Source organism: Pantherophis guttatus, chromosome 1, assembly GCF_059756535.1.
Source record: "Pantherophis guttatus breed Tessera chromosome 1, ASM5975653v1, whole genome shotgun sequence".
NCBI classification, from domain to species: Eukaryota; Metazoa; Chordata; class Lepidosauria; order Squamata; family Colubridae; genus Pantherophis; species Pantherophis guttatus.
In genome coordinates, this window is record NC_142063.1 from 98,481,009 (window position 1) to 98,501,061 (window position 20,053).

Consider the following 20,053-nt stretch of genomic DNA (forward strand, 5'->3'; position numbering starts at 1 on the left):
GGTCTTTCCCCATGAGGGGAATCATATCGTTACTGTTTGAAGCGAACTATTTGAATTGAACAGAACAGCTTTGTGATTAGAAGGGCTTGCTAGAATGGAAAGTGAAAAGGAAGTTCCGTCTTCCCGAAGTGCTTTTGTTGTTTTTGGGATGACCATCTTGCTAGTCCACCTTGGGACTTAGTCGACCAGTGCTCAAGCTTTTATTTTCTTGGGTGGGAAGGCTTTCTCTCATCACCGCGACGAAAGAAGGTATCATTAGAGGAAATCGCTTCAATTTACTATCGACCAATTTAACATAGTATTTTCGATGTCGTTCCGAATAATAATAATAATAATAATAATAATAATAATAATAATAATAATAATAATCCACCTTATTCGGAACTGCCTATATGCTCAGACGTTACCTTAACATTTCTCAGTCCTTGGTTAAGACTTGAACTGTTAAGTTTTTAACAGTCCCAGACTGTGAATCAAATTGAAGATTAAATCTTAAATAATATAATAAGTGGGTTGTGATAGTTCTAAACTACCTTAGAGTGACTTTCGACAAAATTTTCTTTAAATAACTTAAGTAGTTTAGTAATTACAATTGGAATGTTAAGGCTTCTTCCTCATAACAAGAAGTGAAATATTTAGATTAAATTATTTGGCTGGTTGAATAAATCTCCGAATGCACTCATTCTGATTTCCAATCCAGAATGATTATAGCTAATTTAGTGAGCAGGTAGCATGTTTTCTCATTCTTTTTGCCACTGTAAAACTTTAGATAGTCTTTAGACTTCTTACCCTATTAAGATGAGAAAGGTCACAAAAAATACACAAGTGTGCAAGAATCTCCGGATATTACACAGATGAAGCAGGTAGGGAGAACCATGTGATCCTGAAGTGGAATCCCCCTGATCCTTAAGAGATGGGTGAAAAAGCTGCAACCCTTCAAATTAGATTACCTGGTTTAGTGGTGGATATGATTCCTGGATGAGTGCCTTTTTTTCATTTTTACATTGTGTATTTGATAAAAAGATCAGTAGAAAACAAGTTGAATTCAACATACTGTAATCCTTTTTACTTCCTCAAACCACCTCATTTTTTGCAATCTTGCTTAATGAATAGATTTTAAACACATGCATTTTTGTGATCTTTTAACTGCCCTAATAGTTTCAAACTGGAAATACCTCACTTTTCCTATATTTTAACATAGGTTTGTATCAAAATGTTCCCAATTAGGTGGCAATACTTGGGTTCTTCTAAAAGGTTAAGCAATCAGACCTGATTGGAACTTGGATTGTTTGTTTGATAAGTAATTGGTAATTAAAACATGTCTTAAGTATCAATAGCCATCTGTCATGTTAGGCCCTTATTGTCTAGTTACATTTTTGATGGGTTTAGCCCAGGGGTGGGTTTTTACCGGTTCAGCCTAGTTCTGATGAACCGGTAGTGGTGGCAGCAAGAGGCTCCGCCCAGATGTCATCAAAAACGCTCTGCACATGCGCAGAAGCGCTGCATGCTCGCAAAGCAAGAGTGCCCGCCCCGCACACGACCGATAGCAAACCAGTAATGCTGGGATTTGAATCCCATCTCTGGTTTAGCCTCATAATGACTTGACATTCCTGGAATAGCTTACAAAAGAATGCTGACAATCTTTTCTATACAGAACTCAGTTCTGTATATACAGTTCTGCCTTATTCTTTATTCCTTGGTCTCCAAAAACATTGCTTCATAGTGAACGAGCACTACAACTATTTTAATTGAAATAGAATTGTTGATTTGACACTGTTTCAGATGCCAGTACAAGTTATTGCACTCTTCACAAATACACTGAAGATTACTAACCAATAAGTGCAGTGTGCATTTCTAGGAAAGTACTGTATTATAAAATGTGGAAATGTAGGTTGTGCTTTTTATTTAAGAACTATTAATGTGAGAAAGAACAATTGGTATGACAAGACTGCAACTCTATTATTTTAGCTTATATTACTGCATCATGGAGAAAGCTTTTTTGTTGCTAGTATTAATTTTCCCCATGCTAACTATATGCATAGCAACTCCATGCAAACAAAGCAAAGGATACCATCAGCTAGTTCTGAAATTTCTGCAAATGTATTGGATAAAATAAAAGCAGAGGTGGTACAGTGGATAGAGTGCAGCACTGCAGGCTACTTCAGCTGACTGCTAGCTGCAGTTTGGCAGTTCAAATCTAACCGGCTCAAGGTTACTCAGCCTTCCATCCTTCTAGGTGGGTAAAACAAGGACTCAGATTGTTGGGGGCAATATGCTGACTCTGTAAACTGCTTAGAGAGCATGTAAAAGCACTATGAAGTGGTATATAAGTCTAAATGCTATTGCTATAAAATGCTAAGTTAAAAATAGCAATTTAACTACCACGGAATCCCCCACATTTTTGTCTCAAGTTATTGTTGCTTCTTGCATCTTAGTTTTTGTTTTTTTGCCTAGTGGCCATTTAGAACTGATTGTTTTAATTTGGAGTCATAAGTATATCAATGAAGATCTTAAGAAAATATGGGAATTTTATCTGAAAGATGACTGAATTTAAAGTAATCCCTGCTTCCAAAAAGAAAAAAAATACAAAAATGTGATTGCCTACCCTCCACATATTGGCAACCTGGGATTTAGTTTTGGTTTTTATCAACTGTTCTTGAGATTACCTCTTCCACAATAAGTGTATCATGCATCTGGGGTATAGCACGTGCTAAAAAAACTCAGGGCTGAAATGGTAGTACTTAATTGTTAAATTAATGGATTAAAATAGGGCAATCATTTATAAAATGAACTATCTGCACAAGAAATCATTCTCCTGCATATTAACATTTATCCCTCCAATATCAGACACATTAAGAAAAATAATGGAAGATGAACAAAAGATAGTAACTTAGTGGAAAAACAAAGGGGAAACAAAACTTGCTAGGAATGAAAGGTGTGACAAAAATATTTATTAGCATATAGCTAGTCTCATACAAAGGCTGATTCTCCTTTTCTATCTGCAGTCATTTGCACCTTCTGCATATTTAACCAATTATCAGTAATGACTCAGTCATTATTTTACCACACACAAGATTTTACTCCCAAATCTACAATACAGGTTTTTAATGACCAATATCACTTATTTTCTGCTCAAGCCATCTTTTCCACAGGGTAGGAATATTAAAAATTTTCCTGTATTGGAAATTTTTTCTATGCAAATTCCTGCAAGGAAAGCAGTACAGTAATACTACCACTGCATTTCATGCAATTTTTATAAGCATAATGTGGTCAAATGAGTATAGTTCTCATTGAACTACTTCGTATAGAGTATTTTTTTTTAATGTAGGTATAGTAAAAATATCACTTGGGGAAAGTGTTCATAAATTATGACATTCTAAATTAGTTATATGAATTGCCAAGTTTTGTAAAATTTGCATGTAGCACTTTTTGACTATCCAAGTTTAAATATCATGAAAAACTGGAAGCTTCTTTCTGGATTGTATCCTTTCAGATAGCATTTATGAAACCTAACATGTTGTCTGTGAGGAATAAACTTCATTCATTTTAGCCTTTATTAAAGAACATTTAGAAAGGAAATTCAATTGTGATTTATCAGAGTATATAACCATTTGTAAAATTCAGTTTATATAGTAATTGTTACTGAAAATGGCACAGCATTTTAAGAGAGATCTGAAAGTTTACTGCTTACCCAGTGAGTGCTTCGAAGGGGTTTTAATTATAAACCATTGCAAAATCATTAGGTATGTAATGCTAATGTGATAAACATACAGATAGGCCAGCAAAAAATAGGGATTTACTTTTCCTGAAGTAAAACTTCCCGATTTACAATGATTTAGACATGGTGATTTATAAGTTTTACTTAAGAGTTCTGGTGCAACTAGTATTGAACAATTGTTCACTTTTAATATAAAATTTATACTAAAAATTCAATCTATTATTTAAAATATTCATAAATTAATGTTTCTAATGTTCATTTTTAAGATTAGGCTCAAAATCTTTTTCTGGAAACCCACATTGTCCTATTCTGATATGTGTATTTTAATCTTGCCTGAACTAAGAAAAATCTACAACTGTAGTAAGACATATTTAATACCTGGGGGAAAAAAGGAGAAGTCTGTCCAATGACATAAACTCAGAAAACAGAACAGCATAAAAGTATTTACAGACAGATATAAGAACTCACTTTAAATCTACCCAAAACTGAATGGGAAATGCTCCTCTAGCTACTAGCTATAGAATTAGAGAAGTCTTTAACTGAATCAGTATTCAGTCAAAAACAGTTCAGGGGCTCTTGTATCAAGCTTGAGACAATTGAGAGGTAGATAGTCCACTAGGAAGTCAACACTCCAAGCAGTCTGCCCCCACTAATACATAGAAAACAAATACTCATCACACAAATTGGTTTTCTGAAGATTGCATTTTTGAATATCATAATATATATGTTTCATTTCAGTTTTATTTTTATATATATAAATTCAGTTCATTTAACCTGTCTTTAAAGTTTTGGAGACTTACATTTAAATTAAGGTAGCTTGTTCAATACCAGTTATAACAGCAGATGACCATTAATATAAAAACAGCCAGGAGAAATAAAACATTTTGCTTAAAAGATTTGACACCAATGATCTTATTGCAAGATCAGAAACTCAGCATCTATGATTTTATCTTATGTATTTATTTTGTAGATGGAGCACTAAGCCAGCCCAGTCACATTATTTGATGTTCCCTTCTTCACCAAGTCACTCTTCAATAGTGGTCCCAGCAGGAAGAAGTCTTCTAGAGTATAGCTAAAATGCTATTATATCACCTGACATTGATAAAACTGTTGCTTCAAAGATGGGACTTGGTAACCCTGAGACCATGTCTAGATGACCATATCTAAGTTTAACTCAAAATATTAATGAGACTTTTTCTGAGGTGCAGCCCTTTCATGGCTATAAGTCTCTGACCACAGATCCCTATTTCAGATCAAGGGGTTGTATTATGACACCACCTTCAATTTCAAATTAAGTTAGGATTCTGACTTTTTCCAAACAGATAATCAAAGGATCTTATCTTCAAATAGAAATCTATGGTTAAAAACAGTTTAAATGTTGCATGAAGAGGCTGCATTATTGACAAGATTTATTTAATTCTTAGACAGCTGCATAAACTGGACTACTGTTCTAAATGGATCAGGTAAAAAATCCTGGATTTTGGGCATCCTAAAGTGGGAAGGGACATAGATGAGAGGAGATCCTTGAAATGTAATAAATTCTGACCATATTCCCATATATGGGAATAAAACTTTAATTGACTCCAGCCCAAGTTAGCCAAATTATATTCTAATAGATTGCCTATGTAGATGTTTCACCACGCATCAAAATACACTCCTGGAAAAGCAGAACTTCATGTCAGTTTTCACGTTGCTGAGAAAATGAATTTCCACTCAGCATTTAAACATGAAGATTTCTATTTTCAATTTTCCATTTGTACAATGACAGCTTTAAGAAAAAAAACAAAGGACACAGAGTGTTGCCATTTTTTTCTTTTTTAGCAGCAATGAAATACCACTAGCCCCTTCTTTACATATCAAATTCAAGTCACAACCAGTGGTAGCTGCACCACAGTTCACCAGGTACAAAACTGCTAGTTTTAAATTAATAACCTGAAATTTTCCCCAGAACATCCCTTTTTTTATAAACAAACATTTTGCTAATTTTGTACATAGGCTAGCAGGCTTGTTTCAATATGAAAGTGCTAAATCATTTACAGATTTTATCAGTTATGTAGTGCTACAATAAGTGTCCGATATTCTACATATGAACAATCTTGATAAATGGAAATAATGAAATGTTAAGTAAGGCCATCCAATTGCCTTTATGTACATTAAAAGAATAGATACCCATTGGGGGAGGAAAAAGAAAATTGGGCAAATACTCAGTCCCACAGTTGTAAAAATTAAATTGGCCTTCAAGCTTGTGTACTGTAAATGAGACCTTTCCAACAGTCCTGCAGCCAATGCCTATTTTCTTCATAGAAAGGAAGCTGCCTTCAAGACATCTCCTCTTGATTTCCAATATCCACAGTGTGTCATTTGAAGCTCAAGTTTCAGGTTCTTCCTATCTTCATAAAACCTTCTTTCCAGTATTAGGTTGCATGATCAAGTCCCACTCCTGGGTTGTTTTTTCTTTTTAAAATATTCAATCTACCAATTCATTTAGCGTGAGCTGTAGATAACATGAACCAGTTCTGGAACCACTATATTGGGAGGAACACAAGCTCTTCACTACAATCACACAGTAGGAGGAAAAGTAGTGATAATTCAATTCATTCCTGGGGCTGGACCACCAAAATTAAATGAACTTGGCACAACTGGAGCACTGAATTTATATCCACCATGTTTTTCAATCATTTTGGATTCTAAAAGAGAGAAGATAAAATTATTTAGTGTTGTTGTTTCTGTAAGATAAGTTATTCACAATCAACAAAAAGTTCTGTTAAAAATACCTCAAGAGATCCTCAAAAATCAGTTCCTTACAACTGCATATTAAAAGAGAAGTGTTCTATAAAATAACAAGCAGAAGAATGAGTAAAATATTACATATACTTTTCCAGCCTTAAAGAGAAAGAAGTAAAAACTTAAAATTATCATACTCATCGTATTGAATCTGGCTGGTTCAAAAAAGTGCCCTGATTTAAAAGAAAATTCAAAATCAAAATCAGAGTCACACAAGTGTGATGAACAATATAGAAATTTGATTAAAAAGTGAAGATTTCTCCCAAAAAAGTATTGATAAAGAAATAGATTTTAAGCTGTTTCTTTATCCACAATGTTTTTAAGAGAAATGTCTTCAGACATCCTCATCTTTAAATAATTGAGAATGAAGATGTACATTTTAATCCCATCAGTTTATTTTGTTGCAAACCACAGTGTTCTTGCAAATATAATTATTTACACAATTTGAGCTGCAGATGTGGCTGACCCTCTGACAGGGAGCTGGGATGACAAATGAGTGCTGATTCTTTCTGACTGAGAATTCCACAGCAACATACACCTTGTCCTGTCTGATACAGTATTTGATTGTGTTTTCAAAGACAATAGGCTATCGACCTTACAGAGAGGACCTGAGAAATATTTTAGCACAAAGTACACATCTAATTTGAGACAGATTCATTCTTTAGTACAAGAGACTAGGCTTAAATTTGGAAATTACAGTTTCTTATGCGGATGGAGTTTGAATTGAACATGAGTGTGCAACATGGATCTACTTTAGCACTAGTCTGCCTTCCACTAAGAAAGCCTCTAGTGTCCCCACTCTTCTAGCAATGATTATGGCTACCAAGGAGTTTATTTCAAAATGCAGGTGTTAATGGGATATGTCTGAAGGGTCCAATAGGAACCCTTGTTTGGGCCTGAAGGACAAGTCCTGTGACAGAAAATGATATATGACTGGCAGTGAAAGGAGGCATACATCTCTGAGGATGGGGAAACACTTCCCCTGTCAAGAAGATAAATCCCAAATTGCAAAGTATTTGCAGCGATCTCCTGATCCATCTGCCAGAAATCTCATAGTTCAGAAACTGCAAAATCTGAAAGTTTACTGCTTACTTCAAAGGGGTTCTCGTTGGAAACTGAATGTAACAGCTAAGCAGAGACCCACAAACCTTTGAAGTGGAAGAATGACCTCCTGAAGAATGGTATGAATATCAATACCTACTTTGACAGGTAGCAACTCTCCAGGGTCTCATTCAGAAATCGCGTACATTATTTTGTAAACTAGAGCTACTTACAATTGCACCTGGAACTTTCTGCAACCAGTTAGAACTTTTACAAACGAGTTACAACCCATCCCTTTATGCCAGCAGATACTGGATAGGCAGCTTCTAGTTGAATGTCTTAGGTTACATATTATAGAAATAAGACAGCATTAAACAGGTTATGGGGTGATTGTCTAGGTTGCATAAAATAATTCTCTAAAGACTGGCCTTCTCAGCCAGAATTCCACAGGTACCAGGCTTCTAATGTCCTGTGATTTTTTTGCAATAAATATATTCCTTGCAAGATACAGGGTTTTGCTGGTTACACAAAAACAGCAGAATGGCCAAACCCAGATAACAAGGTTCTGCCCAGTACAGATGACTGGCTCCCCATAAGCTGGTTAGTACTATATATTTTGTTTTGGTGAGATAGCAAGGTAAGAGTTTATTCTCATGATCTACATAATTCAGACTGAACAGGGCCACGTTCTTTCTTAAGGTTCTGGGATGTCTACTGGAATGAATTTTGTATCTTGTATGTTTCCTGCTGTACCAGAATGTTTCCTCCCCCTCTTCTCTAACATATCATATAGCACTTATCAATTTGGTATTGCCATTTTTAGCAAGAGACAGAGGGCAGACATGTCAAATTCACATATCCTCAATGTAGCCTTAAGGCTTGGATCTTGCTGTGCCTACATTCTTGGCAGTCAGCTGATCATGTTGACTGTCAGCAAATCACTGCTAATGATGCTAACAACTTCCTCAGGCTACAGAAGGATTACTAAACTTGGAGCAGACCAGATCTATTCGTGCAGAAGGAAAGGCTGCTAGAGAATTGTCACAATGGGTGGCACCTGTAGTCTAGTACAGCACTCGCTTTGTAACCCTCTTCTCTACTTCTGGAATTGCTTCTAGAAACTCATCTGCCTTCAGTTTGACTTGTGAGATAGGGTGCATAATCTTCCCTGAAAGAGGTATAGGAGTTTGCTTCCTTATGACAGTAAACCATGGTTCTATTGGCACATCAATCCACATCAGCTGTGGCTGCCGTGGACTGCTTTTTAATGGCACTAGTGCTCAAGGAACCAACGTCTTTTATTGCTTCCTATGATCAGTTGATGCTGCTTCTTCCTCTTTGTTACATAGGAGTTGGAAGACCAGTGACTTTCATTCTCTCTAGTGTTCACTGAAACTTTTTTCTTGGGTATTACCTTGTTGCTCCTCTAGAGTTTGAATGTCTTTCTTTGGCACTTGGTGGCTTCTTCTACAGGGATCTGAGAAGCTGATTGCTGACCAAACCTCTCTGAGTAACTTTACCAGGCTTACATTGGTTTTGCAAAGTCCTTCTGAAAAGGATTCTTTGACCCTTCTGCACTGCTTGTTCTGAAGGCCATATGAAAAGGACATGTGATTGCTCTTTTCTTTTTCTTGTCAACTCTAATATAGAGCTGAGGAAAAAGTCACCCATCTTGAAGATGCAGAGTTAAAACTAAAAAAGGGGATTCCTTCATAAGAGGGGAAGAAGTCTAAACCAACCTTCTAGTGGAAGAGTTAAATTTAGCCAATTCTTTCTGGCTCCAACTTTGGTGATCAAGATTTTCTTAATTTAAAGAGGAGGTAAGATGAAGCATATCCCTCAGCAAAATACTAATGACATGAACTTAATATACCCATGTAAAATTCAATTAAAATGCATACCATGAGCAGCTCTTCGCTGATCTGCTAAAGTTGCTATGTCCTGTAATTGTTTTCTTTGATCTTCATTAAGACCACGTGTCAATGCTTGATACCATACTGGGTTACGATTCTGAAGTGCTGCAAAATATATAGATCTGTAAGCATTTGGAAAGTTCTATGAAAATCAATCTTAATTTACTATTTTTAGATGCCTCTTGATTACTATTGGTAGATTTTAGTCTGTTCTTTGCTTTCTTGCTGATGTTCTAATTTTGCTTTTGCTATTATAATTAAGTATCCTGCTCGGATTATTTTTATGGAAAGTTTTATAAATAAAATAAATAGTATTAATTAAACAGTCTTTAATCCTATAGGGAAAGAATGTATAATTAAATGTATCAATCCAATAAAACTTATTTTTATACATGTTTTGAGATATCCTTTTTCAATTTATTATGAAATTAGCTTGATTTGCATATTAATGTACAACTGAAATTCGACTTTATTACAGAGTAGATCAAAATCTATTTAATAATTGTTAGGTGGAATGCATCTACAATTGTTGATTAGAAATAATACAATATATATCATCACTTGAAATTATTTTCTCTCTTCTATTCTTTGATAAGGCAGACATGTCAGAAAAAAATTCAAACAAAATATTATCACCAGAGAAATATTAAGTAAGAGTTAACTGTTATTCAATTTTGCTGAGAACAAAATCTACTTGTTTCTATTCTTATATGTACGTATATCTTACTTCCCCCAATTGCTAAAGTTTTTCTTACCAAAATTGAAAAATCCAAGGTGGTTCTTTCCTTCCAATGTCATTTATAGACTTTTCTGCCTAGCTATTTCCAAAGGAAACACAACCAGTAATCTGACGCTGTAAGAACTATTTGCTATAGCAATAAAAACATTTGCTCTAGCCAAGATAATCTAAATATTTATCTCTGATAGTCAAATTTTTACAATAAAAAGTGAAGTATCTACTAATAATTCTGCTAAACTATTGACTTCCATCAAACCTGACTCATTTCAGATTTGCTGAATGCTTAGGCTGTAGCTTTTCAAATTCCTTGAATGTTCCTCTGAGTCTTTTCAAATTACATGCATCCCTTGAGTTCCCATATTTTTTACAAGCACTACACATTGATAATACATATTTCAGCAGACACAGGAATACAGATTTGCAATGAAAACTATGGCAGCTCTTACTCTGAAAAATTGCTTTAAATATTTGATATTCATCAACAGGGTTATCTTCATCATCAATAATAGTTGAATATCCCTCCAGTGCTGTCTCTTCAGCATCATCGTCTTCCCAATCCTCATCATCGCCATCTTCTCCAGCCTGTTTTGCCAAAATCTCTAAATACTCTTGACCATCTTCATCGATATCATCTTCATCACTTCCCAGTTCTTCTGTAACCAAGCAATGGGTTTTAAGAGTGCTCAAAAATTTCATCTAGACTCTTCCCGTTTAATTATTCTATTATTTGTATTGCATAAAATTCCACGTTTTTGGTTTAAATCACATGGTCTTTAATACACCAAGTTAGGAATAGAACACAAATTTAATCATATGATACTATATTATTCAGCTACCAAATGATAACTGCAAACCAGATATAACAAAAAAAAGAACATTAAACAAATTGGGCCAATGATTCAACAGTGTAAGTCTGCTTAGTTTTATTTTCAAGATTAAAAAATATAGGAACAGACTGAAGAGCACAACAAATATGACTGGGTATATGCAATCAATGCCTATATTCTAGGGACAAATAGTTCCAGAAAATGAAATATGTGTTTCCTTGACCATACTAAATTTCCATTTTGATTTTTCCATCACCTTTCTGAAATTAATCTTCAAATGGAAAGATCTTTCTAATCTGAAAAATTAAATTCCAAAACAAAAACCGGTAAGTCTGTGAACAGCCAAGTCATTTCTGTCCAGAGAAGAAAATGAAACACCCCCGAGAAATTCTAGCAATGGTAGCTTTTGCATATTCTTAGACATGGCAAAGGACCAATTATTCATATGTAAGAGACCCAAACAGAACAGAGAATAGAGTACTATAAGAAAAATGAGTTGTACATAAATACTTCAGTCCAATTAAAAGGCAAAGATGAAACAAAGACAGGAAAAAACCATAAGACACACCAAAAATTTCCTGAAAAACTTTCTACAGCTACATCAGTAATGTTGCTTATCATCTTTACAGGAAAGACCATTACATTACCTGCTTCTTCATCTTCCTCTGCTTCATCGTCGTCGTCATCGCTGTCATTTTCATGTTCAGCATGGCAAGCATATGCCCTTTTTAACCCATTAAATAAAAGTATGAAAGCTGGCAGGATCTGACCCGAAACCTGATTTAAAACCTGTGGTACATGCTCCAAATCAATCAATGCACACAGGCCTAGAACACACATTTTTCTGTCATGAAGTCTGAAATAAGGAGGAAAACGTTATATTACTTTTGGTTTTAGGAAAGATGCCACGGACTCTACCTGAGATATTCATAAAGGGCATGGCTGAAAGATCAATGTGCATGCCCAATCGACCTTGTTACATTTCTTCATATAGATCTAGCCCACATTCCCTGAAGAAGCTAGATGGAAAAGAGGCACCTGTTGTATCTATATAATCCCTTCTCTCTACATTAGAATTTAATGAATTAAAGCCATAATCCCAGAGACAACAAGCTTACCCCAAGAAACAGTCTACATCATTAAGCCACTGTGTAATGAAGTGATTTGTAACAGGCTCCACGTTATTGGGAAAGCGAAGATTTTCCAAGGTATTTAGAAGTAGATGAGGATTGTAATAGAGAGCAGCTATGGCAACCTGGAGGCACATTGTCCGTAATTCGCTTGTTTTAACTTCTCTAGTTAATCGTTCTAAAGCAGCTTCCACAAACAAGGGTATACACTAAAGAGACGGACGGAAAAATGTTACTAAAGTCAGAGGCAAATATTAACACATCGCTGTAGTGATAAACATTTGATTTTCAATATCTTTATCTTGCACTGCATGTATTAAATTCTTAACTTTTAAACTCTCTAGTACAACAGAAGATACTTCCAGTTACTCAGATCTGCTCTTTCTCTATCTCCCCTCCCCTCCAAGACTTCTTCTTAGGATTAGCGGAGATTATTTGTGATATTAGTTCTCCACTTGTTGCCCCTCTTACTTGACCGCCAAAGAGGCGGTAAGGAATTTGCTCCTGGCAACAGTCAACAATTAATTGCAGGGGAAATGCTAGCTGTACAGGAGGAGGTGTCTTTGTAGGTATAGAAATATTAGAGCAGATAAGAAAATAATTGGCCTAAAAATGAAAACCAGACTTTTAAATTGAGAGCTTTTGTTAATGATTGAGTTTGCATTTTACAGGAGCCTTTGAGAAGGACTGAATTAGATGAAAAAACTGAAAAGAATTTGATGTGACAGAAGGTTTTAAAATTAATAGAAAACAAAGATGTTGGTTAAAAATATGACTGCACAAGATCAAGGTCAGGGGTGAAATGCTCTGAAGTCTGCTACTGCTTCGCTACCGGTTTGCTTCACGCATGCATGCGCGCCAAACACATGCTTTGCGCGCAGGCGCACCTCAGGCACTACCGCACAGCACTGAAAAAGGAGGATTAAGAAGCCTGAGTCTTCAAAGTTAAGGAGAACGGGGGGGACAGGGGGGGGACAGCTGTGCTGTATGATTTAGATTTTCTAGAAAGCAGGATTTCCTGCTTTCTAGCAAATATATATCACACGGCATAGCTGATCGTCAGAAATACCGGTTCGCCTGAACCAGTAGCATTTATTACTACCGGTTCGCCTGAACCGGTCTGAACCGGTAGCATTTCACCCCTAATCAAGGTGTTTTGATGAAGAAACCTGATATTAAAATTGAGAAAAAAGTTAAATGTTTGGGAGTTAGATAAAAACACTGAATTTGATGTATAGTTCTGTACAGATGATATTATTGCTAAGATAAACTTTTACTGAAAATAAAGAGGACAAGATTGTACAGATAATCCTTAATTTAACAACAGTTCACTTAGTGACTGTTTGAAGTTAAAATGGCACTGAAAAAAGTGACTTGAGTGTTTTTCATACTTATAACCGTTGCAGCATCTCCATGGTCATGTGATCAAAATTCAGACACTTGGCCGCTCGTTCATATTTATGAAGGTTGCAGTGTCCTGCATGCGATTATGTGAACCCCTTTTGCAATCTTCTGACAAGCAAAGTTTTTAAGGTTTTTATGAACAGACTGGACAGCCACTGTTCTAAAATGGTATAGGGTCTCCTGCCTGAGCAGGGAGTTGAACTAGAAGACCTCCAAGGTCCCTTCCTGCTCTATTCTGATTGACAAAGTCAATGAGAAACCAGATTTACTTAAGATCTGTGTTAGTGACTCAACAACTGTAGTGATTCATTTAATAACTGTGGCAAGAAAGGGCATAAAATGGAGCAAAATTCACTTAACAATTGTCTCACTTAGCAATAGAAATTTTGTACCCAATTGTAGTTGTAAATTGAGAACTATCTGTATGATAAAACAGGCAAAAAAAGGGGGGAAATAATTACAGTTGAACTAATGGGCAAGTATCTGGAAGAAAGAGTTGAAATATACAATGAATCATAATTTTAAAAAGAATTTTTATAAAATAAGTAATTGTTGGTACATGACAACTGATAAATTGACAGCTTTGATGAAAGAAAAGACTTAAGACAAATGTTATTTCTACTTGGATACCCACTTTTGGACCTTGTGAGAAACTGAAAGAAATGAAAAGTTGATTTTGGGATTTGATGATTAGAATTATATGGGACTGTGGAAATAACATAGACAAGTGTCTAAACTTTAATAAGAGTTTCATATATTCTTTTAATTTTATATCTGTTCCAAAGAAAGTCAGAAGACTTTTTAACAATTTCCCCCTTCTCCCCCATTTTATTTTTTTACTGAGCTTTTTTTTAAAGAAAGCTTACTTTCCTGTTTATCTTTTAAGTGTATAATTGTTTTTAAAATCAATAAAGTTATATGAAGAAAGTGTTACCTTGTAGTTTTTTTTAATTCAAACACCCATTATGCCCATGATAATGAATGTTTCAGCTTTTGTATTCCTTCTTGATGGAACAAGCTTTTTAAAATTCTTTCCTTTTTTATTTACATTGAAAACTTGATGTTTTCTTTTCAAATGAGCAGGAATAAAACAGAAAACTCAGAACATTATAATATTGCTATATTTAGAGGACATGTATTTATTATAAGTGTTTATTTACATACAGATGGGAAGTAACTGACCATCTCCACAGATTTCTGATGACACATTATTTAACTTACCTGATCGATTCCACGGCCTTTACATTGCAAAATGATAACTTCTAATAGTTTTGCTGCATGACATTCTGCATCTTCTCCTGCTACACCTGTAAGGACCTAGGAAATACATGAACTATGAATTTTCGTACTCAGTATTATCACTTTCTATAAATAAATTCAGCTATATAAAAATGTTGTCATCTCTTAAGTTTCATCAATATATAAATGACTAAATCTTTTTACATAACTATATGAAAAAAGTACATTCTTTTTTAAAAAAAGGAATATTATTTCACATTTTTAAAGCCAAATTCCAGTTAAGACTCCACAAATACAAACCAGTAAAAGATCTGAATGTGACTTGTCAGTTTTATACACTTAATGGAGGGTGCCATATGACCCAGGAAACCACTCCATTTTGCTTCTGTAAATTGATCTGCACAATGCTGAGGAAATCTCCGGAAGTCTGCATAGTACTATGCGCGCAGTATTAGGGAAGCAGAATTGAATGGTTCGTCCCTGGGCCATGCAGCAGCTTCCCAAAAGCAGCAGCCATTTTCAGTGTGTCCATAATCCTCATGGTCATGCAAAAATGGTGAGAGCTTCCAAGAGGTTGGCATGCAGCCCGGGAACAAACCACTTCATTTTGCTTCCATAAAGTGGTCTGCACAGTGCTGAGGAAAGCTCCAGGGGCCATCAAAAAAAAAAGTGTGCAATGGATGATGGAGGGTGGAGATCTAAGCCCTACTTGACCCGATTGGTGGGAGGGGGGAAAAGGCCTGAGGGGATGTGGGGGGGGGGGGGGAACAGGCCCAAGGGCTGTGGAGAACCTAGGTGAAGGAAGCGTTGGGAAGTGTGGGGCAGATGGGTTTGGGATTGCGCTAGGCCTTCCCCCTGGGATACCCCATGCTCTACTTGTATGTCTAACAGTTGCATCAGGGACAACAGGGCTGGAGGTTATTAAGTGAGGCCATTTCACTTGCAACCATAATAGGCAAGCTCCATTACTATCATAGAGAACTACCTGTACTATATATAATAAAGGTGATGGGGGAAGGCAGAAGTGAAAACTGAATTAATCTACCATGTTGGAATTTGGCTCCAGACTGAAAATCCTCCTGTATAAAAACACAGTCTATACAAGAAATCTCCAATCAAAACAGAGAGACTGTTCATTTTAATAGCAATGATCAAAAGAATTCTTTCAAAAGAAATGAAAGCCAATATGAGAACTCAGACTCATTCTTGTTTAAAGGAAAGGATTTGTCTGCCAGATTTTAAAAAGCCCAACTTTCTAAAAGATTCCTAACATTTAGCTCTGCTTGGGTTATTGACAGCACACCTGGAATTACCATTCATGCAGCAGTTAACAAAATAGTAACAAAGGTGTTTCAAAATTCTACCTCATTTCACACCATTATGTTTGAGAATTTGGAGGCTGGACAATGGTAAACTTGTTTTTCAACATCATTAGACCAGTACTATGATCTCATGTTGCTCTTTGGCTGCAGATTGTATGTGAGCAATATAGTCTATGTGCAGAACGCAAATGGACTTTATCACTAGACATAGATAATATACTATGCACATTTGACTGCAGCCAGTTAAATCTTCTCTAGAAGATGAATTAAAATCATAGCACGCATAATAGTCACATCTCTTTTTTCCTAGTTTTAAAAAGGCATGCAATATTATTCTGAGGAAGATACAATGGGTTACCTACCTTTTTACACATACTGTAGATCATTTCTAGGTATTTTGTGTCAGACAGGAGCGTGTCTGTATCAACAGTCACATAATTATGCAACAGTGGCATCATATCTGTATTTAAAAAGAATAATGCTACAAATGTTATGTTTCCACCTCTTAACATTCATAAAAATAAGAAATACGACATGCATTTGCATTTCAGTTTATGTCATATCATTTCCCCTTTGTAACATGAGCTCCACAAGGCATAATGTATTCATTCACCTGTAAAGTAATCAAAACCATCCTGCTGAAATACCTCAAAGACCAGAGGCAGAAGCTGCCACATCTGTGCAGAGACCTGCTGACAGGTCAGACTGTGAGCCAAGGAGAAGATTTCCTCATAGAATTCTGCAACAGATCAAAGTATTAAGTGTGACTTTGATCAAATTAGTAGTAGATTGTTTAATATGTTTATATTATTTAATACAACTAAAAAAAATTACCTAAAACATGCTGTTGTAGAACTGTTCCAATTACTTGTAAACAGATACCTTCTAACTGCTGAGTAATCTGAAACAGAATATTTAAATGTTAAGACAAGATATATATGATTGTGTACTTTAAAGTGGAAAATCCAATTTTGAGATTCAAATACCGTATTTTCCGGAGTATAAGACACACTTTTTTCCCTCCTAAAAGAGGCTGAAAATTTGGGTGCGTCTTATATTCCGAATGTAGTTTTTTCGAAGCTTTTTTTCAGCCCTAACAAGGCACTAGCAGTGAAGCGATCTCCGTGGTTTGCCTGCTTTTCTCATTGCTTCTCTCTCCAAAGATCAGTTGTGCTCTAGAAGCTGTTTTTTATCCCCAAGCAGGAGATAAAAACCAGCAAACTAATGTGCTGAAACTGTATCAGACTAAGGATGCTAGCCAAATGAATACCCGGTAGGCAGATTTTTCCCCCCTATTTTCCTCCCCAAAAACTAAGCTGCGTCTTATACTCCGAAAAATATGGTAGTATGTGATCCATCCCCCATGATCCATATTAATTCTTTTCCCTTCCTTACATAATACCTATAAATTTTTGCACCTTTTCAGAACAACATTTTAAATTTGCTTTTATCTTTCTGGTTTTATTTCTTTCTTCAGTCCAGGTGCAGAATTTGTCAGAAGCTATTTTATTCTAGCAAATGGATCCAATACTGAAACCTGAAACTTTTCTTTCTGGTTTCAAGCTGATATACAGGTGGAAAAAGAATATGGGACTTTTTAATATATGGCTATGGCAGTAAGGTTGTTATATGCTTAAAGTTAGAAAGAGTATATACCCACAATGGAAGGAATGGATTTTGAAATTAACAGAGTTAGCCAAGATGGCAAAATGCTTTGCACAGAGATAATAATTTGATTAAATTTCATGCAACCTAGAGGCCATTGATAGATTTTTTTGCAGGATAAAAAGAAGAATCAGCTTTTGACTTTTATTTTGAAGATTAGATTAGACTTAACTAAAGAAATAATTACAAATTTTAAAATAAAAGGTTATCTACCTTTGATATTTTAGGGGTTTTTTTGGGATGAAATTAAAAACATTTAATTAATATTGATTTTTAATATGAAGACTATGAGTAATTTAAAATATTTTATAGAGAGAGCATCCTACTAAAATAGGAGAGGGGGGGGCGAATACAGTTGCAAATAACCACAAAAATCCTTACCTCTTTGTGATCTTCAACTACACTAAGAAGTGTATCAATAGTATTCAAGATACCCATAGCTGTTACTGCTTTATCATCACTGCCTTCTTCATCTGGTCCTGTCTGAATCACCTGGTTAAAAGTCATTGCCTAAAAACACAAAAAAATATCAACTAAAAGTTATACAGTTTGAGAAAGGGATAGTAAAGAACCAGGGAGTAAAGAAATCTGACTATGTTTCCAAGAATGTATGCATATTTACATTATAAATAAACATGCCTGTGTGAGAGGGACAAACTATAATCAAGAGAATTTGGATTTTGTTTTATGGCATCAAAAAGTTGATGCGGGGTTTGTATTTTGTGGCTCATTGAGAGTTATCAAAGTAGCATGTCTTTGCAAACCATTCAAAACAGACACTCAACAGAGCACTGTCATTAACGAAGCACCTCTCCTTTCCTAATTTAGGTGATCTCAAATGAAAGCAGAATTTTTAGTATTTCAAAAGGGTACTTCTTGATACTTTCATTATGCCGTGTTATTGGATACATATGCTGCACTTAACCACAAACACAAGTTTACCTGAGTGTAAATGTACCTATTAAGATACACATTAAATTTACCAGAGTATAAATGTACCTATTATCCCTGGGTAGCAGTCAAACTTTAGCTAGCAATAGCACTTAGACTTATATACTGCTTTACAGTCCTCTCTAAACGGTTTACAGTCAGCATATTGTCCCCAACAATTTGTGTCCTCATTTTATCCACCTCGGAAGGATGGAACACTGAGTCAACCTTGAGCCTGGTGAGATTTGAACTGCCAAATTGCAGGCAGCCGGCAGCCAGGAGAAGTACCTGCAGTACTGCACTTTAACCACTGTGCCATTGTGACTCATCCTACACAGCTAACATCCTACACAAATATTTAGGAAACGTCTGGAGACAAATACAACCAATGAAAACACAAAAATAGATGAGATGGACAGCAAATATATCTAATAAATAAATAAAAATTAAAAATATACTGGGCCCAGACTTACCAAGTGCTGCGTCATCTCAACTGCTATAGGAGTAACTTCTTCACTATATTCACAGATCATTTTTTGAATTACATTGGTAAGATCATCATTCTCAGTTTCTCTAATTATGTGAAGAAGGGCCTGCATTACAGGTCTAATGAATGGTGTTATATATTCTTTAGCTGCAAAGGAAGCAAGAATAAACATTACTTTTTCATAATCATTAACAAAACTGAATGACTTAAGCATTTTTATTTGTTTTTTTTAAAAATATGGTCTGAAAAAGACCCTTTCAATTATTATTTAATCAATTTTGCTGGCTGGCTTTATTTTGAATAAATATTTCATTAGTACACAATCTGCAAAATTCCAGGGCTTCCCTATGCCCCTCCCTGAATATTTGCAGTTATTTCTCTCTTATGTGGAAAGAAGAGGCACAGTTCTGGCTCATTCTTTTTTCTCAGTCTGCACCCATGGGTCTGTTTTTTCTAAAAATTCTCCCCTTTCCTAGCTGTAAGATGCTCCAGCCCTCAAGGTCAGCATTCAAATGGCTCCAACAGACTAAATAAGAGGTCACAAACTCATATCCTTCCAGCATGCACCTCAGTCATATACAACACAATGGTAGCTAAAAACAGGACACCATCTTCTGATCTTGTGACAAGAGTGACAAGAAAGTGGACTTCATGTGTCTAATCTAGAAGTCCACTCTTAGGTTGGCAATGGGGTGGGTCTCACAATGAGAGCTAGGGTCTGTCAGCTTTGGGATTGTGTTTCTGACCCTAAACTTGTAGTTTTATGAATATTGCAGTAGCCCTGGTGATGATGGCATGCTGATGTAGCATTGTTTTGCTTGGACAAAAAGCTGTTTCTTGCTGGGCAAGGTGGT

At 35.6% G+C, this 20,053-nt stretch overlaps 1 protein-coding gene and 1 non-coding gene across 7 annotated transcripts in view; both read right to left on the minus strand.

Moving 5' to 3' along the window:
- Nucleotides 1-4,405: 4,405 nt before the first annotated feature.
- The window catches only part of IPO7 (importin 7), a 43,552-nt gene continuing 27,904 nt past the window's right edge, over nt 4,406-20,053 (minus strand). The window contains exons 15-27 of one of the 6 annotated variants that reach the window (XM_087878891.1): nt 19,186-19,346; nt 18,164-18,292; nt 16,952-17,018; nt 16,731-16,856; nt 16,480-16,577; nt 14,778-14,873; nt 12,141-12,361; nt 11,670-11,878; nt 10,642-10,845; nt 9,445-9,561; nt 6,640-6,675; nt 6,493-6,548; nt 5,518-6,405 (exon numbers count right to left, since the gene is read on the minus strand). In XM_087878891.1, the coding sequence (XP_087735017.1) occupies nt 6,520-6,548; nt 6,640-6,675; nt 9,445-9,561; nt 10,642-10,845; nt 11,670-11,878; nt 12,141-12,361; nt 14,778-14,873; nt 16,480-16,577; nt 16,731-16,856; nt 16,952-17,018; nt 18,164-18,292; nt 19,186-19,346 (1,493 nt within the window). In that variant the 3' untranslated portion in view covers nt 5,518-6,405; nt 6,493-6,519. Of the gene's footprint in view, nt 6,406-6,492; nt 6,676-9,444; nt 9,562-10,641; nt 10,849-11,669; nt 11,879-12,140; nt 12,362-14,777; nt 14,874-16,479; nt 16,578-16,730; nt 16,857-16,951; nt 17,019-18,163; nt 18,293-19,185; nt 19,347-20,053 lie in introns of all 6 variants that reach the window. The other 5 variants (XM_034417064.3, XM_034417060.3, XM_034417059.3 and 2 more) reach the window with 5 other exon arrangements.
- LOC117666188 (small nucleolar RNA SNORA23) lies at nt 16,174-16,354 on the minus strand. The gene has a single exon (XR_004591665.1). It is a non-coding gene; the product is annotated as a small nucleolar RNA SNORA23 (small nucleolar RNA).